The sequence below is a fragment of the Patella vulgata genome, chromosome 2, assembly GCF_932274485.2.
Source record: "Patella vulgata chromosome 2, xgPatVulg1.2, whole genome shotgun sequence".
NCBI lineage: Eukaryota > Metazoa > Mollusca > Gastropoda > Patellidae > Patella > Patella vulgata.
The window spans coordinates 78,916,092-78,929,930 of NC_065880.2; the positions used below are offsets into that span (position 1 = coordinate 78,916,092).

A 13,839-nucleotide genomic window follows, 5' to 3' on the forward strand; every position below is an offset into this window, starting at 1 on the left:
AATTCTTAAACGTTTCTATATTGCCCTACATTATTGATTTATTGAGACTTGTAAAACTAGTCTACGACAACGCATTCAGATAACCAAGTAAGTTATGAAACAATAAGAAAATAACCGAGAACTTCCGAATGATATCAAACAATGATCAGTCATGTGACAAGTTTTTGTGATCACGAGTCCTGTCATGCATGGCCTGTTTTCGATTGTTTTGAATTAGGTAATTCATTGTGAACAAGATCATGGCCGAAGTAAGGTTGTTTTGTATATTACTGCTGTTAGCAGTTTGTACAGCTGTTAGATATGAGCCGAATTGGGAATCCCTTGATGCAAGACCCTTGCCATCATGGTATGATCAGGGTAAAATAGGTATTTTCTTACATTGGGGTGTTTTCTCTGTGCCAAGCTATGGATCGGAATGGTTTTGGTGGCAGTGGCAAGGACAGAAGATCCCAGCAGTGGTTGATTTCATGAAACAGAATTACAGAGCTGATTTCACGTATGCAGACTTTGCTCCGATGTTTAAAGCAGAATTTTATAATCCAGACCAATGGGCTGATATATTCAATGCTTCAGGCGCTCAGTAAGTTACAAGTCTAGCAGCTATAGATTTGGGTACAACATACAATTGGCGTACAAATAATTTTATTTTAGATACATAAAAACATACATTATGCAAGAGCTAAATCTGCCTATTGCGGGTCTTTCTTTATCCTTTTAGGCCTGAAATGTTTTCTAAATTATTAATTAGAAATTAATTAACTTAGCCAGGCCATAATGGCATCGGATTTCTCCAATATTAATTAGATTAGAACAGTTCAGTCATAGTTTGATTTAAGGTAAAAATGGAGGAGCGAGACTTAACTTTGAACAACCAGTGGTGATTGAAATTATTGCACACGTATGTCTTGTCAAACCTTCAAAGGCTAATATCTTTGCTCGCAATAGAGTAATTTGAATGAAATTTTCAAATTATTCATTTTACATTATCTATTTCCGAACTATTATAGCAAGAATGGCTAGCTCTTTATCTAAATCTTACATACATGTAATGTATCTTTAAGGATTTTATAAAAGACACATATAGCAGATAGCTTTAAGAAACACTTTGTTCATCATTGAAAAATTTCAGTCTCTGGTGTTTCAGGCACTGCAGTCAGAGGCTAGATTAAAAAATTCATTCTACTATATAATTGATATTAAATTACCAGGTACTGGTACTTCATTTTTGTTTTGTTTTTTAAATCATAATCAGGTCGTTTGAGTTTAGTATTGGCTAGTAATAAAGATACATCAGTTAAGAGTTTAATAAAGAGTTGGCTATATTCTTGCTATAATTCAAAAATAGATGATAAAAAAAAGAAAATATTGAAAATTTCAGTCAAATTACTTTATTTATTCTGAATGGAGTTGTCCCTGTTGGAAGTTTGGACTAGAAATAGGCATCAACTGTGTCCGCATTGTCTATGAGAATTGCCGATCGGCGATCGTTTGATTGACAGACGATTACTCCACCCACATATTGTTGATTATCAAGTACCATTCTCAATGGCTAAGGTACCATCGCTTGGCAGGCCTTTCATCGGAAGTCTCCAGACCAGTAGTGACATCAGTCACTAATGGTAAATGTTAGCTTGGTCGGCAATTTATTGATTTAATTTTAAATGAACGACTATTTAAATCCAAGCTTAATCCAAGCCATCCGACGGTATACAGAGTTGATTTTGAGCTTGTCATGTAAATAAAGGTCTTATTAATAAATTCTATAACATCTAAAGCCTAAATAAAAACTTACAATTGGCAGATTTAGCTCTTGCATAATGTATGATTAATTACTTATATAGTATTTGGTATTTACCTAATTATTGGGTAAATTGTTATTGGGCTATATTAGTTACCGGTACTAATAATCTGGGTAGTATAGTATTGGGCATGTTCCTGAAGCAACGATCGCGAGTTTTACAGTATTGGGTGAATCCCCCTGCCGCTTATTTAAAAGATCTAAACCTCTTTAATTTAACATTTAGATTTTTTTTTTGTGGCTGGATATCCACATTAGAACACTAAATCTGTGAACCTAAGGATTTTGATGTATTCAGAGATACTCATTTTACAAAGCCAAGAAAACATCAAACGGAACTAAATCAACACTTTAATTATTACCCAAATCTACGAGGTCATCTAATGCTGCTTTATCTGATAGACTACAGTCAATAGTTTACTTCTGTAGACTAAGTTGAGTTGTAGGGCTGATAAACTACATTCTCAATTTAATGATCAACCTAAATAAATAACACAATCATCTTACACACCTCTATCTTATGTACTGGTATCTTCTATTACATGTATAATGTACATATATTATATTATTGATATTATAAGGTGGCTCTTATCCCCGTATCAATCAAGTCATTAGGGTTGAATTATATAACTGTACATGTGGGGATCACGTGGCTAAGTGGGTAAGACACTGGTTCGCTAGCCTGGAGGTCGGGTGTTCGATCCCTGCATTGGCCGAGAAAGTTCATTCAGATTGTCCGGCTTGGTTCCCCCTTGTCAGTGATGCAGGACTGAGGGATGAGACGAAAAACTGAGGTCCGGTGTATACATTGGAATGCCCGTAAGAGATCCCTTGGCAGTTGGAATTCGATGTTAGAGTAGGTGATAGTGCCGATGCCCGGGCAAACAAAATTTCCCTCATAGCACACTGTATGGCGTATGCCCGTTTTCATTACCCAACATAGGAGCAGAACAGTAGGACGTTAAACCCCATTTCATTTCATTTTGTACTGTACATGCATTGACCTCCCATTGCAATATGCATGGGTACATTGAAAGCAGTTGATATTGGATAACTTGGTATTCAACTACTACTCAAATCACAAGTGCACTAATACCTTGCTATAATCTTTATACCTTGTGTCACTGTATAAGTTAGAGAGAGAGAGGGGGAGATAGGGTTTAACCTCCACCCGACACAAACTAAGTCATTTTGAGGCTAACATGGTTCAATTTTATTTCAATAGTTCGCTTGCATGGAGGGGTTCTTATCAGTGGGAGGGAACCAGAAGACCTGGAGAAAAAACATGAAGTTGGACAGGCGACCCTACTCGTTGTCATGTACAACCGGGGAATCGAAACCACACCAGTTGACTCAATGGCAGACCTTATGATACCATTCGCCATCCAACCCCCAGTTTGTGAGCTAGCCCCTAAAACGTTGAGCCACTGTGGCTGTAATAAGACAGATATACAATATTGATGACACTATTTTTCTACATTACTTACAGGTTTATGATAATATATCAACTTACATGTACCAACTAAATCTCTTTTAGGACCAACATCTCCAGCATTCCAAGCCCTTAGGTTACTATTTTGAATAACAACCTGGAATCTACCACATAGCCTAGAGTTGGTCGATATTTGAAATTTTTATTATTGCAATATTATAGTGCTTTGAGCAAAGCGACTCGAAATAATTCTCTGAGAAGAAAGTAAATTTTAATCATTGTACCGTCATGCTAATCCTTTTTTTTTTTTTTTAAACAAAATAGGACCTTCTGAAAGATTATTTTATTAAAATAAAATAATCTTTCAGAAGGTATTATTAGGGAAAGGAAGATAGTTTCAAACCATATATTGGATTATTACGTTATTTTAAAGGTAAAATATATTGTCCATAAAATTACGTATTGCAATATATTAATGAAATTATTGCAACCCTGGTTAAACACAAGAGGGGGTTTGGATGGCCGAATGGTTAGCATGTGCGCGCAGTATCATAAGGTCTGTCATTGAGTCAGCTGGATTGGTTTTGATTTCCCAGTTGTACGTGACAAGGAGTAGGGTTGCCTGTTCAACCTCGTGGGTTTTCTCCGGGTCCTCCAGTTTCCTTCTTCTGCTAAAGACGACTAAGCGCAAGCGAATTATTGAAATAAAATTGAAGCATATGTTAATCCCGAAATGACCTAGTTTGTGTTGAGTGAACCTTAAAGTCTCTCTCTCTCTCTCTTTAAACACAAGATTTTTGCATTAATACAGCAGTGTGGATTTATCATGTATTAATTCTTATGTATGACCAATCTGAATTACAATATACTGTGTGTAGGGCGTAATATAACGCCTTGGAGGTATTTTCCCCAACCTATTCTTAGAACATAGTATGTATTTCTTCATCACTTCGTCAAATTAATTATACAATAGGGGGTAGTTAACATTTTAAAAACGTCACGCTTAACGGGTTAATAAAATACAATAATCCTTCAGAGAATATTATTGAAGAAATGGCCATAATATAGGGTCAACAATATATTGGATTATTGTAGTATTTATAACAATCAAAAAATTATTGTCAATAAAATTTACATATAGTGATATATTGATTTGTTGAAATTATGGTCCAGCCCTAATATAGACAACCACAGAAGACTAATACAAAATTTTTATTACAGTATATAAAACAGTAAAACACCTTTTCCAAGCAGTAGGTTAATGATATTATGATGAAATGACAGAATATCAGAATACAAATAATGGAACTGTCTTTAACGATGTTGGATGTAAAAGGCATTGAAGTTTTAGGGTTGATGAATTATGAGGTCGCTGGGTCCAAGTGACAAGATGACACTGCTGGGTTAAGTGATCCAGGGGTCCTCCCGCGAGAAATTTTTGAAATTCCGACCTAACAATTTCAAATCCTATTAAAAAAGGGCTACTATATAAAAATATTTTTTTTTGCCACCATTTTGCTGGGCCCCCTTATCTGAATCAGATAATAATGCAACAGACTTTAAAGATGTTGGATGAAGGATGCAAGTCCTGTAAACTGAATATGGAGAGGGATAGTATTTGCAAGTTATCCCAAAATGAATGAACATTAATTAGGTCACATCAATTTTATTCTATTCAGGAAAACCTATTAAATTTTCTGTTGTATTTCTTGAGAATAAAATAGCAATTTGAAACCAAAGCTTTTAGATCCACATTTTCAAGTTTATAAATTCTAAATTTGAATTAAAAACAATTTTCTTAAGACTCAATTTATCAAAGCATTAAAAATTAAATTGGTTTGGTGGTACCAATATAAATAAATGAAATGAAATGGGTTTTAATATCCTACTGTTCTTCTCCAACTGGGTTAATGAAGACGGAAATATGCCATACAGTGTGCAATGAAGGCAGTTTTGCCTGGACAGCAGCGCTACAGCCTGCTCTTACATTAAATTCCAACTACCAAATGGTTCTTTTACGGGCTAGTCATTGCGTACATTAGAAAAACTAGAAAATGTTCCGTGCTAGGCCCTGCAACATGTATCACTTACCATGGGGAACCACACTGAAAAATCTTGATGAACATTCTCTGTCAACACATTGATCAACATTATATTGTACTGACTACTGATTATGTTACTTTTTTTTTCTAGATACGTTGTCTTGACAACCAAACATCATGAAGGTTTCTGTAACTGGCCATCAAAATATTCCTGGAATTGGAATGCTGGAGATGTTGGTCCTAAGAGAGATTTAGTTGGTAAGGTTTTTCTTTTTTTGAGCTTAAACAAGCCAAAATACAAAGCCAGTATCGTCAAACTTTAAAGGTGATGGCATGAAATGGGGTTTAACGTCGTTTAACGTCCTACTGTTCTGCACCGACTGGGCTAATAAAGGCAGGCGTATATCATACAATGTGCTACGAGAAAGTTTGGCCTGGACAGCGGCACTAAAGCCTACTCTTATATCGAATTCCAACTATACATTGTCCCTTGCCAGGCCCCCCCCATTAACTTTCTAGGTTGACACAGGGATTGAATACGGGACCTCAAGGTTAGCGAGCCAACATCTTACTCACTGAAGCACAGTGGCTCCCTTAATGGGATGCGAAGTTTGAAATTACAAGAACAGTAGGCAGAAAAAATTGCTATCCTGGCAAAATTCCTCTTCCTCGTGGAGCTACAGTGGCCCATTGGGTAAGGCGTTGACTCGCTTACCTGCGAGCCCGTGTTCGATCCCTGTATTGGCCCAAGAAAGTATAGTCGCTTGGATGAGGTCCAGTATACACATTGGTGTGCACATTAAAGATCCCTTGGCAGTTGGAATTCAATATAAGAGTAGGATGTAGCGCTGCTGTCCAGGCAAAATTCTCCTCATAGCACACTATGGCATATACCCGTGTTTAGTTGCCCAGTTGGAGCAGAATAATAGGATGTTAAACCCCATTTCATTTCATTGCTTAAAATAAATGAAGTATTTTTTTGAAGAAAGTTTAATCCACACAATTCTCCTTTTTGATATAATTATTTGATTGACTTTTTCTTTATCTAATTCCAGGAGATTTAGCTAATTCCATCAGGAAACGAACCAATATTCATTTTGGTGTTTATCATTCTATGTTTGAATGGTTTAATCCGTTATTTCTTCAAGATCAAGCCAACAATTTCACCACACAGAATTTCGTTAGGGTAGGTAATCATCTTATTCACGCCGTATAAGTGTCTTCATCACAAGATATTATAGGGGACTGCCCTGCTATTGATATTTCTGGATTCTCTAAAATGGCATCGACCCAACAGCGAGCTATGGGTAGGCCTAGATTTATTTCTTAAGGTCAGCTCATTATTTTGTCAAGGTCGCTGAGATGTAAATAAGGTTAGGGCACGTGATTGTTTGTGAGATTGTAGTTTAGGGTTGGGATTTAGGGCTAGCCCTGTTTACATCTTGTGAAATTTGACCAAACTTGAAGTTGGCCCAATGAAATAGATCTTACCCTATGGGTAGGGGATTGTTTCACATTTTTAATTTCTGTCAGAAAATAATGTGTCAAGGGGGATAACTCAATCATTTAGAATGGCATAATTTAAAAACATGAACAATAAATTTATTCATCTGTTAGAGGCATTTAGAAGTGAATAGAGTAATAAACTGCAACACATTTAAGTCAGATACCTATTTTTTTGGCGATATTTCAAATAGTAGCTGTGTTTCCATAAGTGTGTGTTATAGTTTATCGATAAATTTATTAATGGGATTTAAAATAAATGTAATTTAGATACAAATACACATATAGGGTGTCATAAACAGATTTAACAGAATTAAGCAACTAATGGCCACCACAAAATGGGGTGGGGGGTGGATGGCCGAATGGTTAGCGCGTTCGTGCTGGATCATTAAGTCTGTCATTGAGTCAACTTGCGTGGTTTCAATTCCCCGGTTGTATGTGACAAGGAGTAGGGTCATCTGTCTAACCTCGTGGGTTTTCTCCGGGTCCTCCGGTTTACTCCCACTGCTAAAGACCCCTAGTCCCGAAATGACCTAATTTGTGTTGAGGGGATGTTAAACCCCATTTCTCTCTCTCTAAAATGATGTGTCAAGGGGAATAACTCTGTCAGCAATATTTATTAACATGACCTATAATTTAATAATATAAGACTTCAAAATTGGTTTGATTTTGATATTATCATAGAAAAATGATCAATATTAGAATATAGACTACATGCATATAAATTGTCATAATGATTTAATCAGCAAAGAGATAAACAGCCATTTTGTAGGTATGATTTTTTTCCATAGTTTCTTTTGGGTGAATTTGAAATATATTTTGAAAAACTTTTACAAACTTATTTTATCTTCAGGACAAGACAATGCCAGAATTATATGAATTAGTTAATAATTATGAACCTGATTTAATTTGGTCTGATGGTGATTGGATGACGACATATGATTATTGGAATGCTACAAACTTCCTGGCCTGGCTTTATAATGATAGGTAGATACTTTTCTGATCCAACTGGGCTAATAAAGATAGCAATTGCAATGCGGTGTGGGACATCTGGCCTGGGCAGCTGCTGTCTGCTTACTTTTTGTCAAATTCCAACTACCAAGGCTTTTTTTTATATACATGCCAATGATTACTTACATGGGACTTTTCTTTTTGTGTTATCTGAATGACTAGACCCAATCCCCTTAGACCTGTACTACGGACAAGTGGAAAACAGTCCAGAGGGAACTTTCTTGGCAAACACCATGATCGAATCCGGAACCTTTTGGCTAACATGGCTCCCTTGTATTCATAAAAAGATGAGATATGTAGAACCTTAAAATGTTATTAGTGATTTAGCCAGTTGGCATTTGACAAAAAAAAATCCCCCAGCACCTCCTTCCTGTACATCAGATTTTTAGAAATATTTTTGTATGACCTTAAACTATGGCTGCTATTGTTTACATGATGTACTGAAAATACAGGCCACTATGCCACTCTATGAAAAGACAACATATTGTCCCTTTAATATTCTGAATAAATCATTTGTTGGTTGGTGTTTTTTTCAGTCCTGTTAAAGATAAAATAGTTGTTAATGATAGATGGGGAAACAATGCCAGATGTAAACATGGTGGATTTTTAGATTGTGATGACAGTTATAACCCAGGTAATTAAAGATGGTTGTATAATTTGGGTGGGAGCCCAATGACTCAGTTGAGTCAACTGGAGGGGTTTCGATTCCCCGGTTGTAAGTAACAAGGAGTAGGGTCGCCTGTCCAACCTCATGGGTTTTCTCCGGGTCCTCCAGTTTCCTCCCACTTCTAAAGACCCCTACGCGCAAGCGAATTATTGAAATAAAATTGAACCACGTGTTAGTCCCGAAATGACCTAGTTTGTGTCGAGTGGACGTTAAACCCCATTTCTCTCTCTCTCCAATGACTCAGAGAGTAAGATGCTGGATCGCTAGCCTGGAGGTCCTGTATTTGCTCCCAGTGTTCCTCAGGATTTTTCAGCATGGTTTCTCCTTGTCAGTGTTGTAAGACGGTGGGCCTGACAAGGACAGTGTCTAGTCATTCGGATGGGATGGAAAACCAAGGTCCTGTGTACACATTGCCATTCATGTAAAAGAATCCTTGACAGTTGAAATTCGATATACATGTAAGAGGAGGCCATAGTGCCCTTATAGAACACTGTACGGCGTATGCCCGTCTTCATTAGCCCAGTCGGTGCAGAACAGTAGGACTTTAAGCACAATTTCATTTATTCATTAGTTTTTCGGTGCTGTTCGAAAAGTAGGCCATTAAACATACATTATGCAAGAGCTAAATCTGCCTATTGCAGGTCTTTCTTTAGGCCTAAAATGTATTCTATATTATTAATTAGACATTAATTAACTTTGCAAGACCATAATCAACTCTTGATGTCATCGCTAACCTCAGATATTTACTAGATTAGGATCTGATCTGCTGCACTACGCTCATTCATGATTAAATCAAGAAATGGATAATCGAAACTATGTATTTTATCCTACCGATTTTAGTAATGATGATCGTGGCTAGACCCAAAATTGAATCGCTAAATTCACGGTTCAGAGTGGATCAATTTGACTCAAATTTTCAGCAAATTCCGTTTACTTTATCTAGTTTTTAACTATTATAGTGAGAACTGCCAGCTCTTTATCTAATCTCCCATAATGTATCTTTAAGGAAGTTTTCATACAATATTTTTCAGGCACTCTGCAGAAGAGAAAGTGGGAAAACTGTATGCACCTTGATAAATATTCCTGGGGCTACAGACGAAGAATGAAATACGAAGATGTTTTAGGAATGCAGCCCCTCTTACAAGAAATGATGGAAACTATTAGCTGCGGAGGAAACATATTGATAAATGTTGGTCCGACAAGCTACGGGGAAATTCCTCCAATATTTGAAGAACGTCTACGTCAGATGGGAGAATGGTTAAAAGTAAATGGTGAAGCTATATATGGTAGTAAACCGTGGAGTCATCAAAATGACACAGTTACTCCTGGTATCTGGTAAGATCATTTAATCAAATATCGTGTATGCCACATTTAATCTGTTTTTTACGCCATGTTTAATGTTGACGAATACTGACGTCGTTGTCTCCGTATCTGGTTCGATCGTTTAATCCAGTGTTTTTTTACGCCATGTTTAATGTTGACAAATATTGTTGTCATCTCCGTATCTGGTTCGATCGTTTAATCCAGTGTTTTTTACGCCATGTTTAATGTTGATGAATACTGTCGTCGTTGTCTCCGTATCTGGTTGGATCGTTTAATCCAGTGTTTTTTACGCCATGTTTAATGTTGATGAATACTGTCGTCGTTGTCTCTGTATCTGGTTCGATTGTTTAATCCATTTTTTTTTACGCCATGTTTAATGTTGACGAATATTGTTGTCATCTCTGTATCTGGTTCGATCGTTTAATCCAGTGTTTTTTACGCCATGTTTAATGTTGAGGAATATTGTTTTCATCTCTGTTCGTTTGTCCAAAATGACACAGTTGCTGCTGGTATCTGGTAAGATCTTTTACGCCATGTTTAATGTGGACAAATATTGTTGTCACCAGCATTCGTCTGTCCAAAATGACAGTTACCCCTGGTATCTGGTAAGATCATTAAACTGGATATCGTTTACGACATGCTTAATGTGGACGAATATTGTTGTCACCGTCGTCCATGTGTCCAAACTGACACAGTTACTGCTGGTATTTGGTAAGATCATTTAATTGGATATCTTTTACGACATGTTTAATGTGGATGCATTGGTCTGTCCAAAATGGCACAGTTACCCCTTATATCTGCTAAGATCATGGATTTGTTGAAACTTTATTTGCATTTTCAATATGGAGTCGCACTGGCTCCGTAAGGGTTGGTCGAGAAAGCTCCATAATTTCCGGCGCAGTTTCCGCTTCTCAGTGGTGCATCAGAATGATGAGACGCCATCCCTTGCCAGGCCCTCCATCCTGCACCACTAACAATGGGAAACCATTTTATTTTCAATTTTATTTCAATAATTCACTTGCGTGTAGGTGGGGTTTATCAGTGGGAGGAACATAGAGAACCTGGAGAAAACCCACACGGTTGAACAGGCGACTAGGGCTGCAACGATTCACAACTACCTCGATTCGGTTCAATTATCGATTTTAACCATTCGATTCGATTATTTTCGATTCGATTATCAGCTACAATAGCCAGTAATTTTTCCTGTATATAATTCATTAAAAACAATGAAAACACAAGACTAAAATTCTCTTGAACACCTTTATTCATTGGTTTGACAGGTTTGTTGTGTTTCCTGTTTTATGGGATATGTCAGTGTAGCATACTCTACAAGTTGCCACATCTTTAGAGTTTTTTCTTACACCAAAATGATCCCAAACTTTAGATTTCAAATGACCAGGTGGTCGAGAAAGTACGTCGTCTGCCATAATTTTACCTTCCAGTCGTGTTTGCTTGACTACGGGTAATAATCGTTAAACACGAAAATATCCGAAGATAATGACCGGAATTATCAGCTAATGAGATCGTTTAGAATTTATATAACGATTACCGAAGCTATTAACCTAAATTAACATCCAATGAACATTCGGTACGTCACCAATTTTAAATAAATTAACTTTCATCGGCATACGCAAATTGTGTTAAAGGGAGGTCACTCTGTTTTAGTTCTGTTTTCGAGTGACATTCGTGTCTTGTTCACTGATCTCTATAAATTTATAGAGATCAGTGGTCTTGTTAAATAACATAAATTGAAAGTTACGTAAAAACAAAGTTTTTTTTAAAATTTTAAGTGGACTTAATTGCTTCAGGTCTTTCATTTTTTTTCATATGGTAAGGTGTACGTTGTTTTTATTTGAAATTTAATTTGCAATTGAACCGAATCGAAATTTGAACGTTGTATCGTGGATCGAACCGAGGTGGCTAGTGTCGGTTATCGGTGCACCGAACTGAATCGTTGCAGCTCTACAGGCGACCCTACTCCTTGTCATGTACAATTGAACCATGTGTTAGCCCCAAAATGACCTAGTTTGTGTCAAGTGGATGATAAACCCCATTTATCTCTCTCTTTTTTTAAGATGAATATTATTTGTAAAATACTTGTTATTTTTTATAGGTATACCTCTAAAAATGGATCTACTGGACCAGTGGTGTATGCAAGTGTTCCACAGTGGCCTGAAAATGGAGAACTGTTTCTAGGAGCTCCGATGCCGTCCTCTTCTACTAAAGTTACTTTATTAGGTTATCCTAAAATATTTGATTTTAACCCTGGTGTGAGTGGAGGTCTGACTATCTCAATTCCGACCATCTCTGTTAATGATATGCCTTGTCAATGGATATGGGTGTTTAAATTAGAAGGAATAAAGAATTAAATGCAGTAATACTCACTATATTAATTCAAACTTGTGTTCACAAATGGTACTTACTAGACGTAATGTATAGATGTTCATCATTCGATTTCCATGAAAGATTGGTATATAATAATAACTCTTTAATAAAAAAAATAATAATCACTTAATGACGAAAGGGTAGAAATTTAGGTCTGGGGCCGTTCTTTTATTTTACCCTTATTAACAACATCAAGCATGCATAAAACCAAGCAATTTTTTTATTAAAAGTGTAATACATGTAAATATTTGTCTAACCTACCCCTCTGCTAACTTAAAATTCATATTTTCTCAAAGGTTCTTGATGATATTAATTTTGTAACATTCTATTTTCAATTTCATTTTTTGATCTTGAATTCTTCAGTAAAAAATATTTTCAAACTATTTTCTCTTTCAAGGAATTCCAGAGCCACTATTATTACACATGATGTTTTTTTAATACTGCTTTTATATCACTGATGGGTTTTTTAACTTGAATTCCTTAATGAAAAATATTTTTCAAACCATTTTCTTTCCAAGGAATTCTATAGCCACCATTATTACATTGTTTGATTTTAATATCGGCTTAATGTCATTGATAAATTTTTAGAAAACTAAATGTCTATATATTTTGACATATCACAGTGTATTCGAATTTTAAGATTTCACAAATGACAAAGTATTTTAATTGTGTAAATGAATTTAAGAATATATCTTATTTTGAAAATATTTTAAACAGTATTCTAAAAGTTTGTATTCATTAATTAAATTGTTAATTGTGTATTTTAATTTTGTAATTTCACAAAGTATTAATATTGTAATTGTAGTAATAAATTTTATTTTAATTATTTTAGTACCACAGGATGATTGTACTTTGCGACACTATTTTTATATCCACTAACCATTTTTACATATTGTTGAATGTATTCGCATTTGTATTTATGTAATGTATGTATTTGTTGTTTTATCCACTTAACGAATAATTTCATATTTCCGTTGATGGTTTTACCACTTAAGAAAATAATTCCATTTTATGATAATAGATGATTTGATATTTATATTGAAAGTTTATATATTTGGAAATTTAATTTTGTCAAACTTGACATTCCATTTTGTTGTAAATATTTTTAATTCTATAATTGATAATTTTCTACCCAATTTAAATGTTTTTTTTTTCTTCTAAATTTCTTTTGGACCAACACTGTTATATTATTTTATGATACTAGTTTAAAGAATAGTAAATTTAACTGACGCTTCTGTGTTTCTTTGTCATTGGCACCTTCTCTAGACAAATGAGTATGACAGACTCACTGGGCGAATGGCAGGTGTTCATTAGTCTGGTCACCCAGACAAGGTGTTCATTAGATGAACAATAAATGTAGAGGATAACATGTTACTTAGATGAATGACAAAGAGAATGTCAGAGGTTCAGTCTTTTTGTCATTCATCTGTGAATCCCCGCCATTCTCTTGATCATTACCGTAATGAAAACATGAGAATTGATCACTTGAAGGTTCACTTCCGGTGTAGACCGAGTATTCTGTGGGATTTTCAGACGTGGTACCCGCTTGTCTTGGCATGCACGTAATAGAACCAGTGACAGTTGGAATTGGAAATAAGAGTAGGTCGTACCGCCACTATCCGGGCAAAATTTCCCTCATGGCACAATGCGTGGCATATGCCCGTCTTTATTAGCCAAA

General features: G+C 35.7%; 1 protein-coding gene across 1 annotated transcript; it reads left to right on the forward strand.

Moving 5' to 3' along the window:
- The first annotated feature begins 140 nt into the window (after window positions 1-140).
- On the forward strand, window positions 141-13,392 carry LOC126811877 (alpha-L-fucosidase). Its single transcript, XM_050537905.2, has 7 exons — window positions 141-580; window positions 5,424-5,530; window positions 6,328-6,458; window positions 7,629-7,762; window positions 8,323-8,420; window positions 9,485-9,788; window positions 11,890-13,392. The coding sequence occupies exons 1-7, from the start codon at window positions 240-242 to the stop codon at window positions 12,143-12,145; spliced, it is 1,371 nt and encodes a 456-aa protein (XP_050393862.1). The 5' UTR covers window positions 141-239; the 3' UTR covers window positions 12,146-13,392.
- The last annotated feature ends 447 nt before the right edge of the window (window positions 13,393-13,839 follow it).